Genomic DNA, 24191 nt, shown 5'->3' with positions numbered 1-24191 from the left:
GGCCGAAAATAAGTTTTTAGGCGTGGCTGGCTGAAATGGGAGGCGGGGCGTTCTTTATTTCCTCGTAAAAAGAATGGAAGACCCTGTGAGAGGCAGCTTGGAGCAAAAGTGTGACTCTCTGGAAGTGTAAAAGGGCTCCAGGGTCATTGCCTCTTCCATGAATGCTTATGCCAATTATGAGACCCTCCTTCCATTTGGGCTCATTGGAATTGTAAATAGTGAAATTAATTGGGTTACAAGTCCTAGTCTGACAATATGGAGGGGCTGTGCCCTTTTGAAGGACAGCTCTTTTGTCTCCTCTATCCCAAGTTTTCCAGGACTCAGAGCCCCAGTAGGGGCAATAGAAGCTTATGTCACCTTGGCAACTGTTCCAGGCAGTTGTAGTTGAGGAATCACACATAAATTTATCTTGGAGCCTGTAATCTCTTTCCTATGACAGGCTCTCACATGGTATGGTGGAAGTCTGTGATCCATCCATAGCTTCACAGGCATCAAAAAGTACTGATACTGGCAATTTGGAGTTGGTGATTTGGGTCAGATTAATCAGGTCCCCTGCCTGATGAGAACATTGGACCTCTAACCATTCCTCAGTTGGTGAGTATTGTGGATCAAAGCAAGTATATTGGCCCTCATGTTGACAGAATAAGTGGTTTTGTTGTGAGTACTTCTTTGAATTTCTCCCGAACAGGAGAAATAGTAAAGTCCATGTAACCCCCTGATCTGATCAGGTTATTCGAATGCATGGGTTGCATGAGGAAATGGATCCTGGCAGGGCCACGGGGGATCAGATTAATAATAGCAAACAACAATCATATATGTTGGGCATAGAATAACAGTATATGACAATAAGAAAGTCTCTATAGAGAATAAGGCAGTCTATTTCTTTCTTTTTCTTTTCTTTTTTTGTTTTTTTGTCTTTTTGTCTTTTTGCCTTTTCTAGGGCCGCTCCTGCGGCATATGGAGGTTCCCAGGCTAGGGGTCTAATCGGAGCTGTAGCCACTGGCCTACGCCACAGCGACAGCTATGCCAGATCCAAGCCGCGTCTGCGACCTACACCACAGCTCACGGCAACATCAGATCGTTTAACCCACTGAGCAAGGCCAGGGAGCGAACCCGCAACCTCATGGTTCCTAGTTGGATTTGTTAACCACTGTGCCACAGTGGGAACGCCAAGGTAGTCTATTTCTTGAGGCAATTGATTCCTCAAGCTTCAGCCGTGTGTTGACTGACCAGCTTTCTGTGTGGTCAGAGCAGAGCTTTGAGATCGTTGTCTCCTTCTCTGTATTGTCAGGCACAGAAGTTTCTTTGGATCAAGTGCATCTTTCCATTCCCCACAGTCATTGGCCCAGCTGGTTTAACTCTGGAGTGATGGATCCAGGTGTCTATCCCTGTTGCTTTGAGAGAAGTGGGGTGATGAAGATTTACAGTATATGGCCCTTTCCATCCTGGCTTCAAAGACTCCTTTTTCCAGTCCTTCATCCATACTTGGTCCCCCAGTTTGTGGGGGTGCACTTTTATGCCTAAAGATAGAGGTATTCTCTCTGTGACCCATTTGTGTATCTGTGAGATAGTGAGCCCCAATCTTTGCAGTTATTTATGTAAATCCAAGTCTCCAATTCTCTGGTATTGCCTCTCAAACTGATCAGCAGAGGTGGCCTTCCATATAAGATTTCACATGGTGAGTATCCTATCCTCACCCGGAGTGAGCATCTCACTTTTAGGAGGGCCACCGGCAGCATATCTACCCAGGGCAAGCTGGTCTCCTGACATAACTTTGCTACGGTCTGCTTAAGGGTTCGGTTTATGCATTCTACTTTCTCTGAGCTTTGAGGGCGATAGGCAGAATGTAGCTCCCACCAGATCTGTAAGGCTTTCGCCACCTGCTGCACTGTCTCGGCCACAAATGCCGGTCCATTGTCTGACCCAATGGTCAGAGGCATTCTGTATCTGGGAATGATGTCTCTCAGGAGTGCCTTGGTTACTTCTCTTGCCTTTTCAGTTCAGGTTGGAAAGGCTTCTACCCACCCTGAAAAGGTGCAGACAAAAACTAGCAAGTATTTGTATCCCCTGCTTGGGGTGACTTCAGTGAATTCCACTTCCATATCTTCAAATGGGGCAGTCCACAGTGTTGTGTCCCTGCTGGTCTGCTAGGTCCCTGGCGGGCATTATCTTGCAAACAAGTTATGCACTGTTGGGAGATGGAGGAGCAGAGTGTGGGAAGATGTGCAATGAGATAGTATTGACCCAGTAAGGTCTCTAAGGCAGTTTTGCCCATGTGGGTCAGTTCATGTTGCTGGTGGACTAGTTTGTAGGCCAGCTGTTCTGGAATATAAACCCGGTGGTCTTGTGTGACCCACCATTTCATCTTAGCTTTGGTTCCTCCTTCCCCTTTTATCCATTTTTCCCCTTCTAGAGAGTGCTTGGGGACAGCCAGCATTTCTGGGTCTAGCAGGACTTTGAGTTTGTCTGATGGTTGCTCCTGGGCTGCTTGCCTGGTGGCTGCATCAGCACTACAGTTTTCTTTTACCACTGGGTTGCCTCCCTTTTGGTGGCCTTTGCAGTGAATAACTGCCACTTCTTTAGGCTCCCGTACTGCTTCTAGGAGCTTTAAGATTTCAGTCTGGTTTTTGATCCCTTTTCCTTAAGCAGTAAGGAGTCCTTTCGCCTTGTATAAGGCTTCATGGACATGTAGAGTTGCAAAGGCATGTCATGAGTCAGTATAGATATTAACTCACTGGTCTTGGCTGAGCTTTAGTGCTCTGATTAATGCCTGTTATTCTGCTCTCTGCACTGACCAGTCTTGAGGAAGCGCTTCTGCTTCCATCACTTCTGAGTCAGATACCATTGCATATCCTGCCATCCTTTTTCCATCCTCCATAAAGCTACTGCCATCAGTTTATAGAATCAGGTCTGGATTTTGGAGCGGTATATCAGTTAAGTCAGGCCTGCTGGAAAACACTTCATCTAGTGCTTCTAAGCAGTTATGGTCTAGGGGCCCCACTTCATCTGGTAGATAGGTGGCTGGGTTCAGAGTTCATACAACTTCCAGCTTTATGCATGGATTTTTACATAGTAACCCTTGATATTGGGTCATTCATGCATGTGTGAGCCAATGGTGGCCCCTATTGTCCATCAGGGTTACAACTGAATGTGGGAATTTTACATTGAGGTTCTGTCCCAGAGTCAACTTGTCAGCCTCCCTTACTAACAGGGTGGTAGCTGCCAGCACTCAGAGGCAGGGAGGCCATCCAGCTGCAACTGCGTCAGTTTGCTTAGATAGATGTGCTACCAGCCTCTCCTTGAAAAATAGCTGGCTCCTTTTCTCAAGGCAGATTTTTCTTCTTGGACTGAGCTACTAGGACCTTGCATTGTCCCTGACCTGTGACACAGAATGGAACCCAAGAGGGCTTTAACTGGGCAACTTCTAACCATTGATCAATGGAAATTGGTATGGAAATTGGTCTGGGTGCCCAGGGTCTCCTGTTATAATGTTATATACTGCTTGAATGTGGGCACATCTAAGGTCCCTTCTGAGGGCCATCCGACCCTGGAGGAGGGCCACTTAGAGTACAGAGAGTGTGCAGTTTTTCAGAACTCAGTTTCACACCATAATCTCCAGAGAATCCTTTCTCAAAATTCTTAACCATGCATTCTAAGACTGTTTTGAAGCTTTGTGTGAATTCACCCATTGTGTGAATTCTCACCCTGTGACAATGTCACAAGACAAACAGTAGGAGGAGCACTCACTTTCGTCTGCCTGACCACCCCTACTCTTGGGGGTTTTGGGGGCCTCTTAGCTTGTGACTGGTCTGTATAAACCCTGTACCTGGACCAGTTTCGCAGGGAAGAAAGAGAAGCCTCAGAGCCTGGGGAAGCTTTAAAGCCATATGAGGTCACCATGGAACTGCAGATTAGGACCCACTCAGGCTCCGGAGTCTGAAGACGGTGGAGCATGGGCTCTCGTTCTCTCCAGTCACTATCCCGAGGGAACAAATCCTATCCTGAGTCACCCTCTGGTCACTGAGAGCTGATCAGTCTCTCCTGCTGTATGGCGGGTCCTGACTTGGGCAGATGTCCCCAGGGCACTCACCAGTCTGACGTCTTGTCCTGGAACCCGTTTCTGCTCTTCTTCTGAGTACGTTTGGGAAGCTGCATGAGCTGAAGCCAGCACTGCCCAAGTGAGAGTTAGGATCTGGCAAAACGGCTGGGTGCGTGCTATCTGCCTGTCACTGGGCCAGTGACCACGGCCTTCCCCAGTTTCCAGACAATGGTGGCACAGGGGGCCAGCTCAGTTGTTGGCTTCCCAGCCAATGCCCCAGAAAATGGTGCAGAAACTGTGGCAGAGAAAGAGACAAATGGCACTCAGAGATGCGGAATAGCAAGATTTATTCAGTACCAGTGCCTGCTTGGAGGAGTTGCCTCCAGAGTCTGAGCACCAGATCTTTGTTCTGGGTAACTTTTTTGTGTAAAAATACAGGCTTGCAGGTCCTAAAGTTTTCCCGGGCAAGCAGTCCTAGCCCTCCCCCTTCCCCCAAGCAGAGTTCCTGCCTAAGAAGCTGAGCAAGCAAGGTTACAAAAGCGAAACTGATAAGCAATGCTTGGAGCCCGATTTTCAGGGCCGCTTGCAAAGACCTAAGACAGGAGCTGCTGTCAGGCTGGTAGCTGCCTCCTCAGCCGGTGGGGCAGGGGGGAGGTTCTTTAGTTAAAGCTCTTACTTTACATGTGCTCTTTGGAAAAATGCCTGTTCAGGATTTCTGGTTCTTTTTTAACTGGGTTATTAGTTTTTTGATACTGACTTATATTAGATGTTTACATTTTTGGATTTTTTTTTTCTTTTTGTCATTTCCAGGGCTGCGTCCTTGGCATACGGAGGTTCCCAGGCAAGGGGTCATATCAGAGCTATAGCTGCCATCCTATGCCACAGCCACAGCAACGGGGGATCTGAGCTACATCTGCAACCTACTCCACAGCTCAGGGCAACGCCAGATCCTTAACCCACTGAGTGAGGCCAGGGATTGAACCTGTAACCTCTTGGTTCCTAGTCGGATTTGTTAACCACTGAGCCATGACGGGAACTCCTATTTCAGATGTTAACCATAACATTTGCAAATACTTTCTCCCATTCAGTAGATTGGATTTTCGTTTTGTTAATGGTTAATGTTTGGGACTCAGTGCTTTCTATACCAAGATATCTCTCCTTCAGATTTGGGAAGTTTTTAGCCATAATTTAATCAAAAAGGTTTGATCCTTTTCTCTCTTCTCTTTCTAGAACCCCTATAATACAAATGTTGATATGCTTGATATTTGTTTCAGAGTTCTTTTAGGCTGTTCTCTCTCTCTCTCTTTTTTTTTCGTTCGCACTGGGGGCGTGTGGAAGTTCCCAGGTCAAAGATCAGACCTGTGCCACAGCAGTGACCCAAGCCACAGCAATGAGAATGCCAGATCCTCAACTGGTAGGCCACCAGGGAACACCCTTAAACTGTTCTCTCTTTTAAAATTTGTTTTTCTTTTTGCTGTTCTGATTGGGTAATTTCTATTATTCTATCACTATGCATTCTTCTGTATCACCTAGTCTGCTGTTAATTCCTTCTACTGTGTTTTTTATTTCAGTTATTGTCTTCTTCAGTTCTAATTGGTTCTTTTGTATAATTTCTAGTTCCTTTTAAAATTCTCACCGTGTTTATTCTTTTCCCTGATTTTAGTTAGCATTCTTATTACTGGTGCTTTGAACTTTTTATTTGGTAAAATGTATATTTGTTTCATCAATTGTTTTTTTCAGGGGATTTCTCTGGTTCTTTCACTTGAAAGAAATTCTTCTGTCCTCTCATTTTACATAACTTTCTCTGCTCTATGAAATTAAGTGGAACAGTTACCTTTCTTGATCTTGAAAGAGTGTCCTTGTGTGAGAGTGTTCCTATACACTGCATGTGCCTAATGACTTTGGTGGGAGAGCTGGATCTGAAGTGAGCCATGAGTCACATCTTCCCTTAGGGTGTGCTTGCAGCTATCATTTTGGTGAGGGATGGGGCTGAAGATGGAGGAGTTAGAGCTTCTCCTGTGCTCAATAGCCAGTACCACTCTGTTGCAGTTGCTGGAGGTCCCAAGTTGCGTGGGCAAAAGCCCTGAGGGTTGGGTTCAAGCCACTTCTGTTCCCTCTAGGTGTGTGCTCTCCTCCCTCCAAGGACTGGCACCCTCACCACAGAAGGGAGCAGGCCTGGAACAAGAGGGGCCAGAGTGGGCACTTGACAAGGGTCACGGGATGGTGTGGCACTGGTCAGGGTTCCAGAGTGCTCCCAATGCACTACCTCCACAACTCTAGCAGTAGCTGCCCCATTCAGATGCAGTGCCAGGTCTGTCACCCAAGTGTGCTCTCTCCTCAGCAATAGTCAGCCTCACCCTAGTGGGGAGCTGCACCAGAGTTAGAGGGGCCGGGGTGGGAGTGAGGGTGGTGGTGCTTGTACTTGCCGGGGGCTGGGTCCCATGCTGGGATTGTCACCGGAAACCAGCCAGTGCCCCAGGTAGTTTCAGTTCACTTTCTCTGCCTTGTTTCCAGGAGTAAGGAAATGTGTGCGTGCTCTATGCGAGCAGAGTCTAGGTTTCTTACAGCCCTCCTACTGAAAGTCCCACTGGTTTTCAAACCCCCAGGGGGAGTCATCTTCCTGGTGTCAGATACCAGACTGGGAGTGCCCAATATGTGGTTTGAAGCTCTCATTCCCCAGGAAGGATCCCTGAGCCTGTGATATCCCCCTCTTCTGTGTCTCTTCCTGTGGGCTTAGATCCCAACCTAACTGCTTCTCTTCCCTGCCTGCCTGATTCCTCGTGGACCTTTCTTTTTTTTTTTTTTTTTTTTTTATTTTCCCACTGTACAGCAAGGGGGTCAGGTTATCCTTAGATGTATACATTACAGTTACAGTTTTTTCCCCCACCCTTTCTTCTGTTGCGACATGAGTATCTAGACATAGTTCTCAATGCTATTCAGCAGGATCTCCTTGTAAATCTATTCTAGGTTGTGTCTGATAAGCCCAAGCTCCCGATCCCTCCCACTCCCTCCCCCTCCCATCAGGCAACCACAAGTCTCTTCTCCAAGTCCATGATTTTCTTTTCTGAGGAGATGTTCATTTGTGCTGGATATTAGATTCCAGTTATAAGTGATATTATATGGTATTTGTCTTTGTCTTTCTGGCTCATTTCACTCAGGATGAGATTCTCTAGTTCCATCCATGTTGCTGCAAATGGCATTATGTCATCCTTTTTTATGGCTGAGTAGTATTCCATTGTGTATATATACCACATCTTCCGAATCCAGTCATCTGTCGATGGACATTTGGGTTGTTTCCACGTCCTGGCTATTGTGAATAGTGCTGCAATGAACATGCGGGTGCATGTGTCTCTTTTAAGTAGAGCTTTGTCCGGATAGATGCCCAAGAGTGGGATTGCAGGGTCATATGGAAGTTCTATGTATAGATTTCTAAGGTATCTCCAAACTGTTCTCCATAGTGGCTGTACCAGTTTACATTCCCACCAGCAGTGCAGGAGGGTTCCCTTTTCTCCACAGCCCCTCCAGCACTTGTTATTTGTGGATTTATTAATGATGGCCATTCTGACTGGTGTGAGGTGGTATCTCATGGTAGTTTTGATTTGCATTTCTCTTATAATCAGCGATGTTGAGCATTTTTTCATGTGTTTGTTGGCCATCTGTATATCTTCTTTGGAGGAATGTCTATTCAGGTCTTTTGCCCATTTTTCCATTGATTGATTGGTTTTTTTGCTGTTGAGTTGTATAAGTTGCTTATATATTCTAGAGATTAAGCCCTTGTCAATTGCATCATTTGAAACTCTTTTCTCCCATTCTGTAAGTTGTCTTTTTGTTTTCTTTTTGGTTTCCTTGGCTGTGCAAAAGCTTTTCAGTTTGATGAGGTCCCATGGGTTTATTTTTGCTCTAATTTCTATTGCTTTGGGAGACTGCCCTGAGAAAATATTCATGATGTTGATGTCCGAGAGTGTTTTGCCTATGTTTTCTTCTAGGAGTTTGATGGTGTCCTGTCGTATATTTAAGTCTTTCAGCCATTTGGAGTTTATTTTTGTGCATGGTGTGAGGGTGTGTTCTAGTTTCATTGCTTTGCATGCAGCTGTCCAGGTTTCCCAGCAATGCTTGCTGAATAGACTTTCCTTTTCCCATTTTATGTTCTTGCCTCCCTTGTCAAAGATTAATTGACCATAGGTGTCAGGGTTTATTTCCGGATTCTCTGTTCTGTTCCATTGGTCTGTCTGTCTGTTTTGGTACCAATACCACACTGTTTTGATGACTGTGGCTTTGTAGTATTTCTTGAAGTCTGGGAGAGTTATGCCTCCTGCTTGGTTTTTGTTTCTCAGGATTGCTTTGGCGATTCTGGGTCTTTTGTGGTTCCATATAAATGTTTGGATTGTTTGTTCTAGTTCTGTGAAAAATGTCATGGGTAATTGGATAGGGATTGCATTGACTCTGTAGATTGCTTTGGGTAGTATGGCCATTTTCACAATATTGATTTTTCCAATCCAGGAGCATGGAATATCTTTCCATTTCTTTACATCTTCTTTGATTTCTTTGATTAAAGTTTTATAGTTCTTGGCATATAGGTCCTTTACCTCTTTGGTCAGGTGTATTCCGAGGTATTTGATTTTGTGAGGTACAATTTTAAAAGGTATCGTATTTTTGTATTCCTTTTCTAATGTTTCATTGCTGGTACACAGAAATGCAACTGACTTCTGAATGTTAATCTTATATCCTGCTACTTTGCTGAATTGATTAATCAGTTCAAGGAGTTTTGGGGTTGAGTCCTTAGGGTTTTCTATGTATAGTATCATGTCATCTGCATACAGTGACAGTTTGATCTCTTCTCTTCCTATATGGATGCCTTTGATTTCTTTGGTTTGTCTAATTGCTGTGGCTAGGACTTCCAAAACTATGTTGAAGAGCAGTGGTGAGAGTGGCATCCCTGTCTTGGTCCAGATTTGAGTGAGAAGGCTTTCAGTTTTTCCCCATTGAGTATTATATTTGCTGTGGGTTTATCATAAATGGCTTTGGTTATATTAGGAATGTTCCCTCTATACCCACTTTGGCGAGGGTCTTGACCATGAATGGATGTTGAACTTTGTCAAATGCTTTTTCTGCGTCTATTGAGATGATCATATACTTTTTGACTTTTTTTTTGTTAATGTGGTGTATGATGCTGATTGATTTGCGTATGTTGAACCATCCTTGTGAACCTGGGATGAACCCAACCTGGTCATGGTGTATAATTTTTTTGATATGTTGTTGGATTCAGTGGCTAAGATTTTGTTGAGAATTTTTGCATCTATATTCATCAATGATATTGGGCGATAGTTTTCTTTTTTGGTGGTATCTCTGTCTGGTTTTGGAATGAGGGTGATGGTGGCATCATAGAATGTCTTTGGGAGTATTCCTTCTTCTTCAACCTTTTGAAAGAGTTTAAGGAGGATGGGCACCAATTCCTCTTTATATGTTTGATAGAATTCACCTGTGAAGCCATCTGGTCCTGGACTTTTATTTGTAGGGAGTGATTTTATGACCTCTTCAATTTCATTTCTAGTGATCAGTCTGTTCAGTTGGTCTGTTTCTGCTTGATTCAGTTTTGGCAGGCTGTAAGATTCTAGAAAATTGTCTATTTCTTCCAGATTGTCTGGACCTTTCTTTATAGCCTTGGTTGTAGAAGAGTCTTTCTGCCAGTCCCCAGTTTGTTTTAGTGAGAATTGTTCCACATGTAGATGTATTTTTGATATGTTTGTGGGGGAGGCGAGCTCAGTTGTCTTCCACCTCCACTGTCTTGATCTCCTGCCTCTCCTGCAACTTACTTTTTTTTCCCCCATTTAATTTTATTAAAAGATTTTAATTTTTTCTATTATACTTGATTTACAATGTTCTGTCAGTTTCTGCTGTACAGCAAAGTGACCCAGTCACACATTCTTTTTCTCACATTATCCTCTATCATTTTCCATCAAAAGTGGCTAGATACAGTTCCATGTGCTATTAGCAGGATCTCATTGCTTATCCACTCCAAATGCCATAGATTTAATCTGCTAACAACTTACTTTTTTTCAAGACTGTATTGTGTGGGTCTCTTGCATTTCTCTATGTTAGAATCAACTTTTGAATTTCTACTAAGAAGCTACCTGGGATTCTGATAAGGATTTTTTTGAAACTAGAGATAAATTTCAACAGTATTGTCATCTTAACAGTGTTGTATCTTCTGACTTATGAATACAGAATGTCTTTCTATTTATTTGAACTTTTAATTTCTTCTGACAAAGTTTTGTAGTTTTCTTTTTTTTCTCTTTTTTGGCTGCCCTGTGGCACATGGAGTTCCTGGGCCAGGGGTTAGATCGAAGCTGCAGTTGTAACCTAAGCCACAGCTGTGGCAATGTTGGATCCGTAACTCATTGCACCAGGGTGGGGATGGAACCTGCGTCCCAGTGCTCCCAAGATGCTGCCGATTCTCTTGTGCCACAGGGGAAACTCCAAGTTTTGTAGTTTTCAGGGTATAAGTTTTTCTCTTTTTGGTTGAATTCATTCCAGAGTATTTTCTTCTTTTTTGTGTGATTGTAAATGCAATTGTTTTAATTTTAATTTTGGTTTGTTCATTCCTACTATGTAGAAATACCATTGATTTTTTTTTAATTAAAAAAATTATTCTTCCAGTTTTATTGAGGTATAATTGGCATACAGCACTGTATAAATTTGATGTGGACAGCATAATGATTAGACTTACAGAGATCATGAAATGATTATCACAGTAAGTTTAGTGAACCTCCATCATCTCATTTAGATACAAAATTAAAGAGAAAAAAAATTTTTTCTTGTGATGAAAATTCCTAGGCTTTACTCTTAACAACTTTTGACATACAACAGTCTTAATTATAATTATCATGTTGTACATTCCTCCCTAGTACTTACTTATAACTGGAAGTTTGTGCCTTTGCTTTCGTCTGATATTACCCCCCCCATCTCTGGTAATCACAAATCCGATCCCTTTTTCTGGTCTGCTTGATCCTGACAGACACCACCGTGCAAATGTTCATGTGCCCTTTTCTCATAAATCCAAACATGATCTCAACTAACAGCATCAAGTTGCACCAGTCTCCTCACATCCTTCTTGAACAGTAATGTTGGTTATTTCAGTCTCTTGCCAGTTACATCTGATGTCCCAGCAAATGGCATTGTCTCCAGCAGTGCTGAGAAGATAATCCTGAGGATCCAGCAGTGATATATACAGCTAATGCAGACTGGGTTGCACTCTGCTGGGTAGACCTTGAACAGGAGTGATGCCTCCAGGCAGGTGGTATGCTGTCCATCCAGCTCAGGCCAAGGCTTCAAGGGAGCGAGGACGCCTTCAGATGGTAAAGAAGGAAGAAGAGGATGAAGACTACACTTCAGTGCCGGCTACCAGGCCGCAGACACTTAATCGTCCTGGCCAGGAGCTGTTCCGCCAGCTCTTCAGGCAGCTTCGCTACCATGAGTCTTCTGGGCCCCTAGAGACTCTGAGCCGGCTCCGAGAGCTCTGCCGCTGGTGGCTGAGGCCAGACGTTCTCTCGAAGGCCCAGATCCTAGAGCTCCTGGTGCTGGAGCAGTTCTTGAGCATCCTGCCAGGGGAACTCCGGACCTGGGTGCAGCTGCATCATCCTGAGAGTGGTGGGGAGGCTGTGGCCTTGCTGGAAGAGCTACAGAGGGACTTCGATGGGTCACCGTGGAGGGTGAGTGTGAGCAAGTGTGCAGTGTCCAGTGAACTCTGCCTGCCAGTGAGCCAGCTTGTATTGGGGTGAGGTGGTTGCTAAACCCTCAGTGTGAAGGAGTTCAGGGGATGTCTTCCCTTCTCTTATCCCTGGCACCTGAGCAGCTAGGAGCTGCACCCTAAGCCAAGGACCCTTTAGCAGGCACCCCCTCCCTCCTTCCCGGAGGAATATCTACTCAGGAAGAAGAGGGTCTGCAGGTATCCAGAAATAACAGGAATGAGTTTCTGGACCCAGTGACTTAGAGGACACAAAGGACCTCTCTACATATCTATCTTGACTTGTTGCTGACTTGTAAATTCGGAGTTGTAGCTCTTGCTCATAGGTGGGGAAGTTAGTGTCAGGATCCTTGACTTCTGAGTACATGTTGAGACCTGGAAGAGCAGTCTCCATGTACTTTTGCACTTCTTTCTCAGTAAGCTTTTGAGGATTTATTCTGTGTGTGGGAGACAGAAAAGAAGAGTTGTGAGGGGAAGACCTCAGTTTGAGACTGCATTCCACAATCTCAGTTTTCTTGCCCACCTTGTGGTACCTCTCAGAGCCTCAGTTTATTGAAAACAAAATGGAAAACTGATCTAACAATGAGAGTGAGTTCAGTACATGTTTGAGTGCCTACTGTGTGCCCAGCCCTGGCCTTGGTATTGGGAAACAGAACCAATGGTCCCCATGCAGGCAGGAGGGTCAGTTAAAGTGAACTCTGTCTGCCCCTCTGCCTGACAAAGGCTTCTCAGTGCTTCTCAATGCTTCTTTTACCTTTTGAGTTTTTTGTTTTTGTTTTTTCCTATTTTGGCTGCACCCATGGCATATGGAAGTTCCTGGGTCAGGAATCGAATCTGAGCCACAGCTGAGACTTATGCCACAGCTGTGGCAATGCCAGATCCTTAACCCACTGTGCTACAGTGGGAACTCCTGGAGTTTTTGTTTTTTTTATCATTTTTGTAGGCTTATTTAAAATTCTGTAAAAATTTGTGTAATTCTACATATATGATTCATACATAAAGGAAGGTTACTTTTAGGATTTCTGAAACATATTTGATATACTTTACCCCTAAGTTTAATATAAAAATTAAATCAATCTATTAAAACATCTGAACATGGTCTACCAACAGTAAATGGTAACAAATCAACAAAAGGTATGACCACCAAAAAAGAAAACCTTTTTTTCTCAACATTGGGTACTATTTTTTAAAACCTAAAAGAACGTTTATCATTTTTACCATCTCATTAATTAATGAGATGTTCAAAAGGACTTAAAAATAACTTATTAAACCAAATAAGGTTACACAGTAGATACGCAGTTGTGGCTTGGTTATATTCAGGTCTGTTAGAGTCAGATGTGTAGTTTGAAAATACATGAAAACATTGCCAAATGAGCAGAAAGGGCCTGTTAGTAAGCTAGTTAGAATTTGAAAAACAAAAAAACAGGCTGTAAAAAAAAAAAAAAAAAAAAAAAAGCCTCACAAGTTCTGGAAAATGAACAGAAATGCTCAAGATGCATATAAAATTACAGAATCACCCTGTTTGTCAAAAGTACCACAGTGTGGGAAACTGGGGCCTAAGAAAGTTTGTCCTTTCACTCATTTGGCTGTGCTTCCATATTCTTTTTTTTTTTTTTTTGTCTTTTTGCCATTTTCTTGGGTCGCTCCCACGGCATATGGAGGTTCCCAGGCTAGGGGTCCAGTCGGAGCTGTAGCCACCAGCCTATGCCAGAGCCAGAGCCACAACAACGCGGGATCCAAGCCACGTCTGCAACCTACACCACAGCTCATGGCAACACCGGATCCTTATCCAACTGAGCAAGGCCAGGGATCAAACCCGCAACCTCATGGTTCCTAGTCGGATTCATTAACCACTGCGTCATGACAGGAACTCCAAGTACTTCCATATTCTTATTGTTTACTCTCCTTTTGGTAGGATTTAGGAGGAATAGGAGATAATGGACTGTGATGGCTTTTACCATCTTTAGTCTATAGCTCTTCTATAGCTCAGTATTGAATATTTAGTGGCCTCAGGCTGAGGTTCATCCATATCAGCGTAGAAAATGTCTTGGCCACAGGGCCAGAGAAGCCTGAAGTTCATTGGCTGCACCCTCCTGTACTCATCTCTGCATCAGGGATAGCCCTGCCTCAAGAGACCGGGACTGTTGAGATCCCAGGACCAAGGCTGCCTCTCTCCAGGTCTCTGCTTGGATGGGCACTGCCTTTGTTTGCACCTGCGTCTTTTCCTTCTGCGATTCCATAGCTGACCCTCACAATGAGCATTGCCTCTCTAGTAGTGCTCCTATTTCAGTCAGGTGTATAGTCTGGGAGCCCTCTTGCCTCTTTGCTGTCCCTTTGCATGTCATTACCTAGAGCAGTGCTAACCCTTGGTAGACATTATCAGACTTCATCCCTACTGTGAACCATTTTCAGTTTAACTCTCAAGGATAAATTTCTTCTCTGATTTTGAAGTTGCAGGCCAAGAGTGGGGGCTGAGAGCTAGTGGGGTGGTGTCACTGCAGCACCCGAAGCCTGACACCAGTGATGTTACTGACTTGCCAGAGGCTTTCCTATGTCGAGCAGAAATCTGGCTCCACCTGTCTCCCTGTGGTCCACATTAGAGCCCATGGAGACGGAAGAGTGAGGGGTCCACTCTGGGCTTTCTTCTCTTCCTTTCCCCTCTGCCTGTAGGTAATAAAGGGCCCAGCTCACTGTTCCCTGGGCCTCTGCGTTTTAGAGGTTGGCCACATGGCCTGTTCTGTGAATTTGCTTTCTGATTCCCATGGGGATCCTCTCAAAGCATTTTCTCTTTTCCTTTTCTTTTGCCAGGACCCGGCCCCTGCCCAGAGCCCAGATGTGCATTGGATGGGCACAGGTGCCCTGCAAGCCACACAGATATGGCCCCCTGCTTCACCTCTCAGGAGCGGCTCGGCTCTGGGGGACCACCTGCAGCCTCCCTGTGAAATAGGAGTGCGTGACTTCCTGGCTGGGCAACCCGGTACTCGCCCCCTGGCTCTAAGACCCCAGCCTATGCCATACTTCCTGAATTTCCTACAATGTCATCTTTTCACCCTCTGTCCTCATGAGAATCCCCTCTGTCCTGGCTTTGAGCTCTGTCATTTCTATCCATCTGTGACCCTTGTCTGCCTGGCTCCTTCTCCCATTGCACCCCTCCACTCCCTGGCCCCTGGCAGACACTGGGGAAATGGGTGTTAAACAACAGTCCATACCTGCTTGTGGGCCCAGGAGTCCTCCATGTTGGGGGAAGAGTGGGCTTCTCAGTGGGATGCTGAGAACTGGGCTGCCCTCTCTCATGGCTCTTTCTCCTTCAGATTCTCCTGCCGCACAGGTGCCTACCCTTTCCCAGAGAGAAGGATGCCCAGGAGACCAGGTGACAGCCCAGCCTCAGGTGAGCCACAGGACTTTTGGTTCTTCCTGATGTCCCAGTGTTGCTGCCTAATGGGGTAGCTGCAGCTCCCCCTTGTCCTGGGTCTTTCTGTCCAGTGACCTCACATCCCAAGACCCATGTCCTGGAGACCAGATTATCCCCCTGAAGCCAGAGCTCTTTTGCTGGGTGATGATCTTCTTTTTCACCCTTACTAGATCCATCCTGTACTCACTGAGAGCCAGCCCCATTTCCCTGCCCCCTCCTAAAAGCTGCAAACTGTGGACTGACTCTAAAGTGTGGGACCATGTCTTTTCAGGAGGCTTTGACATTCAAGGATGTGGAGGTGACTTTCTCCCAGGATGAGTGGGGGTGGCTGGACGCTTCTCAGAGGAACCTGTACAGGGATGTGATGCTTGAGAACTACGGGAACATAGCCTCTCTGAGTAAGGCATCGATATCCCCATACTTTTCTCTACCTCTGCTCCTGCCTTCTTAATTTTCATTATGGTGCATAGAAAGGGTTCTGACCTGAGTTTAGGTCCTGTCTTTTTTTTTTTTTTTTTTTTTGCTTTTGCTTTTGCTTTTGCTTTTTAGGGGCACACCTGTGGCGTATGGAGCTTCCTAGGCTAGGGGTCAAATTGGAGCTACAGCTGCCGGCCTACGCCACAGCCACAGCAACGCAGGATCCTTAACCCACTGAGCGAGGCCAGGGATCGACCCCTTAACCTCATGGTTCCTAGTCAGATTCGCCTCTGCTGCGCCGCAATGGAAACTCTGGTCCTGTCTTTCTAACTACTAACCAAACCACTTAATATGGTACCTCAGCTTCCTCTCTCTCTCTTTTTTTAATGTTTTAAAAAAAATTTTATTGACATATAAGGAGTTCACATTGTGGCTCTGCAGGTTACGAACCTGACTAGTATCTGTGAAGATGCAGGTTTGATCTCTGGCCTTGCTCAAGGATTCTGCCTTGCTGTGAGCTGTGGGATCCTACATTGCTGTGGCTGTGGCGTTGGCTGACAGCTGCAGCTCCAATTCAACCCTTAGCCTGGGAACTTCCATATGCTGCAGGTGCAGCCCTAAAAAGCAAAAAAAAAAGTTGAGGTATAGTTGAGTTACAATGTTATATTAATTTCTGCTATACAGCAAAGTGATTTGGCTGTACATATACACATATCCATTCCCATATAGGTTATCATAGAATATTGAGATTTCCCTTTGCTATGCAGCAGGTCCCCATTAACTATCCATTCTGTATATCATAGTGTGCAGATGCCATCCCAAGCTCCCAATCCTTCTGCCCCCACCCACTGCCCCTTTGGTAACCATAGGTTTGTTTCGGAGGTCTGTGAGCCTGTTACTGTTTTATAAATGATGTTTAAATAAGTAATTTTTAAAGATTCCATGTGTAAGTGATACGATATATTTGTCTTTCTCCATCTAACTTACTTTACTTAGTATGATACTCTCTAGGTCTATCCATGTTGCTGCAAATGGCATTTTTCACTCTTTTTTGTGGCCGAGTAATATTCCATTGTATACGTGTACCACATCTTTTTTTTTTTTGGCTGCTCCACAATACTTGGAGTTCCCAGGCCAGGAATCAGACCCAAGCTGCATTTTTGACCCTAGCCACAAGCTGTGGCAACACTGGATCCCCAGGCCACTCTTCTGGGCTGGGGATCAAACCTGTGTCCCAGCACTCCCAATACAGTAGTGATCCTATTGTGCCACAGTGGGAACTCTGTGTGTACCACATCTTTATCTATTCCTCTGTCAATGGACGTTTAGATGGCTTCCATGTCTTGGCTTTTGTAAATATCAGCCTCCTCTCTTAAAAATAGGGGTAATAATGCCTGTTATGCTGGATTATTATAAAGATTAAAAGTCACGTGTCAGAGTTCCCATTGTGGCACAGTAAAAACAAATCTGACTAAGAACCACAAGGTTTTGGGTTCGATCCCTGACCTCTCTCAGTGAGTTAAGGATCTGGCATTGCCGTGAGCTATGGTGTAGATCACAAACTCGGCTCAGATCTTGTATTGCTGTGGCTGTGGTGTAGGCCAGCAGCTGTAGCTCTGATTTAACCCCTAGCCTGGGAACCTCCATGTGCCACAAGTGCAGCCCTCAAAAAAAAAAAAAAAAAAGTCACATGTGTCAAGTTCCTAGTCCATTTTGGCATCCAAAAAATGTTGGCTGTTTTACCAATTAAGTTGTCATGTGGTTCTGGAGAATCCTACAAATCCTTTTGCTGTGGCTTCTCTCAGCTTTTCTTGTCTTTTCTCAGAGCTGTCAGAAATTTGGGCCTCCTGTCCCAGCTTCTTCCACCTGCCTCCCTGGCTTTTCTTCCTCTACCAGGAGCTGAGGCCTGAGAGGGTCCTGGAGAGTAGTTCTCTATGCTGCATCTACCTTCACATTGCATCCTCTTCTCTCTTCTGCAGTGGGGCCATTCACCAAACCTGCCCTGATCTCCTGGTTAGAGACAAGGGAGCCGTGGGTCCTGAATGTTCAGGGAGCTCAGCCTGAGGGGAATCCAGGTGCTGACGTTGCAGGTAAGTTCCAGAGTATTGACCAGGTCATGCTCCTCCCGCATCTACTCTTCTCTTTCTTTAGGTTTTTTATACCAAATAAATCATGGCGGACTTAACTCAGTTGTTTGCTGGAAGGAAGATCCTTAACAGTGTTGCCCAGGAGTGCTGGGTGCCTGGGCTCCTCCCCTCCAGACTGGCCTGTGAGACCTTGTTTCCTGGCCCTGCCCCTTCCATAGCAGCTCTCCCAGTAAAATTTCTTACCCACTGTAGAGATTCACTATCCCTCTCTTTTGCATTCATTGGTCCTCTTCCTCAGTCTTGCGCTACCTTCCCTTCCATGCTCCTCAGAGCCTTCTTCCCACTCCTGCTGCTCTTCTGTGCTTGGTCCTTCCCCACCAAACGATAGGCTTGATCTCCAGCCCTTATAGGCAGCCCTCCTTGCAGCCCTCTGCTCTCGGAGGCCTTCCTATCTCAAGCTTTTGTCTCTATTCCTCCTATCTCGCTGGTTAACGCTCCCCTCTCAGCCCTTTTTATTTTTCAACTGAATGTGATTTCTGTGTATGTCCGGCAGCTGTGCCCATCTGCTTTCTGGAGGTCCAAATATGGCAAAAGACTACATTCTCTTATGTTTCTTTGTGTCAGGAGGGGAGCTCCATATGAAAACCAAAAAGTTCAACTTAAAACATGAACCTTTGAAAGAAGCAGTCACCTTAGCCATTCCATCAGGGTGTCATGGTTCAGCGAACATTTCTAAGGAAACAGGGCTCAGAGAACCTTCTGAACAGAAGAGCAGATTAAAGGAGCCATGTGGAAACCCTGTACAAGTGAAAGTTGAGAAAGAAGAGACTGATTCCAGCCATGGGACAGGAAAAGACTGTGAAGACTCGGGAAGGAGCAATAGTCTTCATCTAAAACATACTATGTATTTGAGAGGGCCCAGAAGAAAACAGTCCCTCAAACATGGCTGTGGCAGACACTTCAGAGGGAGTTCATACCACTGTGAGTACAAGGAGTATGGAAAAGGGCTCAGATGCTTGCTTGGCGGGTTCAGTCTGCATCAGAGGATTCACGCTGGCCTGAAAGGGAAACCAAAGGATGCTCATGGGAAGGACTTCAGCCTCAGCTCTCATCACCAACATGCGCAGAATCGTCATGTGGTGGGGATGTCCTATAAGTGTGGTGACTGTGGGAGGACCTTCAGTCACAGCTCCCATCTTACATGTCATCAGAGACTTCACACTCAAGAGAAACCATTTAAATGTAGGGCGTGTGGGAAAGCCTTCAGGTGGAGTTCGAACCGTGCGCGACATGAGAAAATTCACACTGGATTGAAGCCTTATAAATGCAATTTATGTGACAAAGCTTTCCGACGCATGTCTGCCTACCGTCTGCATCAGGAAACTCATGCTAAGCAGAAATGTCTTGAATCTAATCAGTATGAAGAAGCTCTCTCCTGTGGCTCAGAGTTTGAGCGTCATTTGGGAGACCAAACTGGGGAGAAACTCTTTGACTGCAGCCAGTGCAGAAAATCCTTCCACTGTAAATCATATATTCTTGAACATCAAAGGATTCACACCCAGGAGAAGCCCTATAAGTGCACCAAATGTAGGAAAACATTTAGGTGGCGGTCCAACTTCACTCGTCACATGAGACTGCACCAGGAAGAGACGTTCTATGATCAAGACGAGTGTAGAGAAGACTTCAGGCAGACCCCCAACGACAGTCAGCCTCAGAGGGCCCCCACTGTGGAGAACTCTTTTTCGTGTCAGCAGTGTGGGAAAACTTTTACTCAAAAGAAATCTCTCATTGATCATCAGAGAAGTCACTCAGGTGAAAAATCATACTGGTGCAGTGAATGTGCAAAAGAGTTTACTCACAGGTCCACCTTTGTTGTTCATAAGAAGCAGCACACCTTTAAAAGAGAACCTGAGGATGCGCCACCGTTGAGTCAGGACAGAGCATTCCAAGTCCCCCAGAGCAGTCACACTACAGAGGAACCCTGCACATGCAGCCAGTGTGGAAGAGCCTTCCGGAACCACTCAATTCTCCTCATCCATCAGAGAGTTCACACCAGAGAGAAGCCGTATAAGTGCATGGAGTGTGGGAAGTCTTTCCGTTGGAGTTCGAACCTCTCCCAACACCAGAGGGTTCACTCTTTGGAAAAACCATATATGTACCGTGAAAGGGAAGACCCTCCAAATCTGCAGTCACAGATCCTCACTGGTGAGAAACCTTTCTGGTGCCAAGAATGTGGGAAAACCTTTACACGTAAAAGAAGCCTTATAGATCACAAGGGGATACACAGTGGAGAGAAGCGCTATAAATGTAACCTGTGTGGGAAATCTTATGACAGAAATCACCGCCTTGTTAATCATCAGAGAATCCACACGAAGGAGAGACCTTTTAAATGTCAGTGGTGTGGGAAAGATTTCATTGGAAGACACACCCTCTGTGTTCATCAGAGAAAACACACCTCAGTGGCCCAGTCTGAATGCAGTGTGGCTGGGCTGTCTTCCCGCCAGGATTCAAGGGTGAGTTTGCAGGAATTAAAACCAAGGGAGGAGAAGCCCCTTGAAGACTGTAAGGAAGCTTGTGATCAGAGGTCTGGGCTCACTGGACTTGAGGACGTCCCCATTGGGGGAAAGTGCCACAAATGTAGCACGTGTGGGAAAACTTTTAACAAGAGCTCACAACTCATTAGCCACAAGAGATTTCATACTCGAGAGAGGCCCTTCAAATGCAGAGAGTGTGGGAAGACCTTCAGGTGGTCTTCAAATCTGGCTCGGCATATGAAAAGCCATGTTAGAGATTAGCTTGGGGCCAGACAACAGCGGGTGGAGGGTGGGGAGAGTATCCTTGATGGTAGGCAGCTTGGTGCACACCTTCACAAAGGACCCAGCCCTTTCTATTTTGGAAGGTAGTGGCAGAGAATACTGAGGATTCAAAAACTCGAGGCATTCCCATCCTTCAGCTGGAAAATTAGATGCTGGCGAAGAGCAGCCAGCCATGTTCCAGAAGGAGATTTGGCTCCCTCGGAGTGTCCTTTGTGCAGTGACCTGGAGCTCCCCCAACCAGATCTCCTCCTTCGACTCTAAAGGGAGAGACCATTGCCCTTTGTGGTTTGACAGAATATCTGTGGTGTGATGGGCTGTGGCTGCTGGGAACGGGCCAATTGGATCCTAAGTTTCCCTTTGAGTTTGGCCTGTGATGGTGCCTGTTCTGTTGAACCTTAAAAGCACCACCAGCAGCAAGAACTCCTGGTCTTCCTAGATGCCTCCTGAGGAGTTCTGCCTGTGGCTGCAGCCTTCACAGTTGGCTTTGGCTACTTGTCATGGGCATAGAGCTGTCTTAGCTGTGAGCGGCAGAGAAAAGGATGCCCAGCTTGATTACCTGGAGAGTGGAACTCCGTCACTGCCCCATTGTCATCTACACCCCACAGTTCTACACAGAAATCTGCCAAGCTCTTCCCTTATGCCAGGCATTGTCCTCTGTGCCAGAGACCCAGCAGTGACCAGAACAGAAAAGCCTGCCATCTTGGACCTTAACCAACAATAAACAAATGAAATACATGTAGTATTTTGGCTGGTGACATGTGTTATGGACAAATGAATAATGAATCAGAATGGAGTGAGAGGGAGTGCTGGATTGGGAGGTGGGTTGAGAATTTAAATAGGCTGGTCAGGGAGGGCCTCAGCTGAAGAGGTGAGATTTGAACAAAGACCTCAAGGTGATGATGGAGTGAGTCCTATTGGTCTCTAGATCCCACACAGGACCCTTCACAGGAGGGAGGGTCTTAGCTGGTTTCCTTAAGGAATGGCAGGTAGGCCCTTGAGCTGGAGTGGAATGAGCTGGCTGGAAGTGAGGGGTCCAGAAAGGTGGTAGGCTCAGCCGTGTGAGCATTATGGGTCCTCGCTGGGCTCCACTGCCTCAAAGGGAGGTAGAGAGCATTTGGACAGTTTTGAGTTGAGTATTGTGATCTGAATCTGAACCCTTATAAAATGTAATTAAGATTCAGAGTCTCACATGTTGAGGCCCTAGGATAATGGGAATGGCCTTGGAGTCATCAGCTCTGCGTTCAAAGCTTCGTGTGTCTTTTCTTGGCAAGATGATCCTGAACAAGTCACTGAACATCAGCATCTGTTTCCTTGTGTATAAAATTAGAGTAACTGGCTGTACTACTTGACTCTTAGGATTGGTGACAAGACTTGGTTTACTAAGGCTCTGGGTTAGGTGTCTGATCTCTAGGACCTAAGCCCTCACAGATCTGTAGCTCCTATGTCAGTTGACACTACCACCACAGAAACAACCCTTTTCTGTCCATATTTTCATCTCCCTATTCCTTGTGCCACCTGGTACTTTGTAGAGTTCCTGCCCCAGTAAGGGTGTTTTTTACTTCCATTTTTATAAAATGATATATATTTATTTTTAAACATTTAAGTCAAATTTAAAATGTATAAAGATTGAAGTAAAAATCAACAGAAAACCCTCTACACTGAGGTGAGCCTTTAATATTTTGGGATTGTACTGATGCAGTCTGTTCAGTAACAGACTGAGTTTTTAATTATGTATATGTGATTATTATAGAAATATTAGTAAATACAGATTAGCTAGAAGGAAAAGTCTGACTACTTGGAGCTAACTACTAAACGCTTTGGTGTAATCAGTGCTGAATTTAACTTCATTGCCCCTGGACTGGCTTGCCTTGTGCTGTCTCTCTTCACCCAGAATGCCACAACCCTGTCCAGGTCCTTACTCTTTAAGGTTCAGCCTTCCTTGACCCTTGTCCCTCTAAGCCCTCTCCCCTGGCCACACCTCTCCTGGTGCCTGTTTATTGCTCTGTTAGGTGTTGCAGGGTTTCCAAAAGTTATGTCCACCACTGCAGCCAGACTGAGTCCTCTGGATGCCAGGTTTGGTGCTTATTTGTCCTTTTGCTGGGCAGGGTAGATTTTGCACAGTTTCCTCTCTTAAGGAAGGTAGAACTGAACTTCGTTTGGCTAAATCAGGATTAGAGGTTTTTGAAGGGGTCCTTGAGTGAAATGTTGACTGGGGACCACCCACAAGTACACTTGCTCCTTGGGAGCCCAGCCATTGGTGGTTCTAAGCATTGGGCACCCAGTTTCTGATGACCCCAGCCACCTTGCTCATCTCGTACCCCAGGCTGACCTGGAGAGCATAGCCCTTCTTCCAACACTGCCTCACCTTCTCTCCACTCCCTGGGGGGAACTGAAGTTAAGGCTGGCAGGAGCAATGTGGGCTGGGACTCTGGAGAGGAGTGGATATCAGGAGGTCATAATAGGCAGATGTTCACTGTGGTTGGTCTCACTTTGCTAACACAGACTGTCAGCCCAGACAGGCTTGTGCAGAGAAGCAAGCACAGGAAATGTAAATTCATATGGACCATCTCACACCCATGAAGTTGGCAAAAGCCCTCCTGTGGGTGAGTGTATGAAACATAGAAACTCAATACTGTGGGAGTAGAAATTGTGACAACTACTGTGCCAAGCATTTTGCAAAATCTTTTGAAGTTGTGTATACTCTGATCCAGCAGTTCTACTCCTGGATAAACCCTAGAATAACTCCATGTGAAGAAGGAAATGTGTATATGACTGTTCATTGCAGTACTGTGTAGATAGAAAGACTGGCAAAAGCCTAAATTTCCATCAACAGAAGCACAGGTAAATGGGTTGTTTTTGCTACTTTGGGAAGTGACTATGGAAGAGCTAGAGTTAGCTCTTTCAACACAGATAAATCAACAGTGATGCTGAGAAAGTTGTGGACACTACATATGATATACCATTTATACAAAGTTAAATGTACTGTGTATCTGTGGGCACATTGTTTAAACTTATTTGTGTTTCACTTTTTCTGTAAAATGAGATAGTAGTGCCAACCTCACAGGGTGATGGGGGGAGGGGGACAGTTAATGAATTAATGCATGTAAAGTGCTTCAGGTAGTGGCTGGCATGTAAGCATTGTTGGCATACAGTAAACAGTGTTATTGTTTTATGCAATAATATATTTCCTGTGGATTCAAATTATATGAAGTGAAGAGTGAAGTCATGTGTTGGAATGATATGTGAAAGCCGTGCTCTGCCTTTCCAGAGCAGAAGTTGCTGATGGAATCAGGGAGGGTACATGCAGGCTTCAGTTGTGTTTTATTTCTTTTAAAAGGTTGATGTAGATGGGGTCAGCATGTGGATTTAATGGGATCTGTGGTTGGTTCTTTTTTAACTGATTGCTTAAAATATCTCAAAATAAAAATATTTTTAAGCATGAGTTCTGTCATTTATGCTTTTATAGAAATCCTGGCTCTGTCACTGGGTGATGTTTCTTAGAGTGAGCCACTCCATCTCTTAAAGCTTCTGGTTCCTCACCTGAAAAAATTGGGAGCAACACAAATGGCCGTTAGTAAAGGAGTGGTTAAACAGGTCTGATACATCTGTGACGGAAAACCAGGCAACAGTTTAAAAGAATGGGGCCTTTCCACAGAAAAGAAACTGTTGGTTGGAC

The 24191-nt window shown here is 45.3% G+C and overlaps 1 protein-coding gene across 4 annotated transcripts in view; it reads left to right on the top strand.

The window, feature by feature from the left end:
• The window catches only part of ZNF445 (zinc finger protein 445), a 34881-nt gene extending 10924 nt beyond the window's left edge, over nt 1-23957 (top strand). For 2 of the 4 annotated variants that reach the window (XM_003358387.5, XM_005657067.4), the window contains 6 exons: nt 11177-11748; nt 14592-14760; nt 15095-15171; nt 15467-15593; nt 17592-17702; nt 18324-23957. In XM_003358387.5, coding sequence (XP_003358435.1) covers nt 11320-11748; nt 14592-14760; nt 15095-15171; nt 15467-15593; nt 17592-17702; nt 18324-20494 — 3084 coding nt within the window. In that variant the 5' untranslated portion in view covers nt 11177-11319 and the 3' untranslated portion in view covers nt 20495-23957. Of the gene's footprint in view, nt 1-11054; nt 11749-14591; nt 14761-15094; nt 15172-15466; nt 15594-17591; nt 17703-18323 lie in introns of those variants that run through there. The other 2 variants (XM_021071726.2, XM_084987935.1) reach the window with 2 other exon arrangements.
• Nucleotides 23958-24191: the final 234 nt, after the last annotated feature.

This window comes from Sus scrofa, chromosome 13, assembly GCF_054392235.1.
Source record: "Sus scrofa isolate SSC_HxYL_T2T_F1_AM1 chromosome 13, Sscrofa_HxYL_maternal_Yorkshire_Landrace_v2.0, whole genome shotgun sequence".
NCBI lineage: Eukaryota > Metazoa > Chordata > Mammalia > Artiodactyla > Suidae > Sus > Sus scrofa.
Note: the sequence above shows the minus strand (reverse complement) of the source record. Positions and strands in the feature narration are given on the sequence as shown.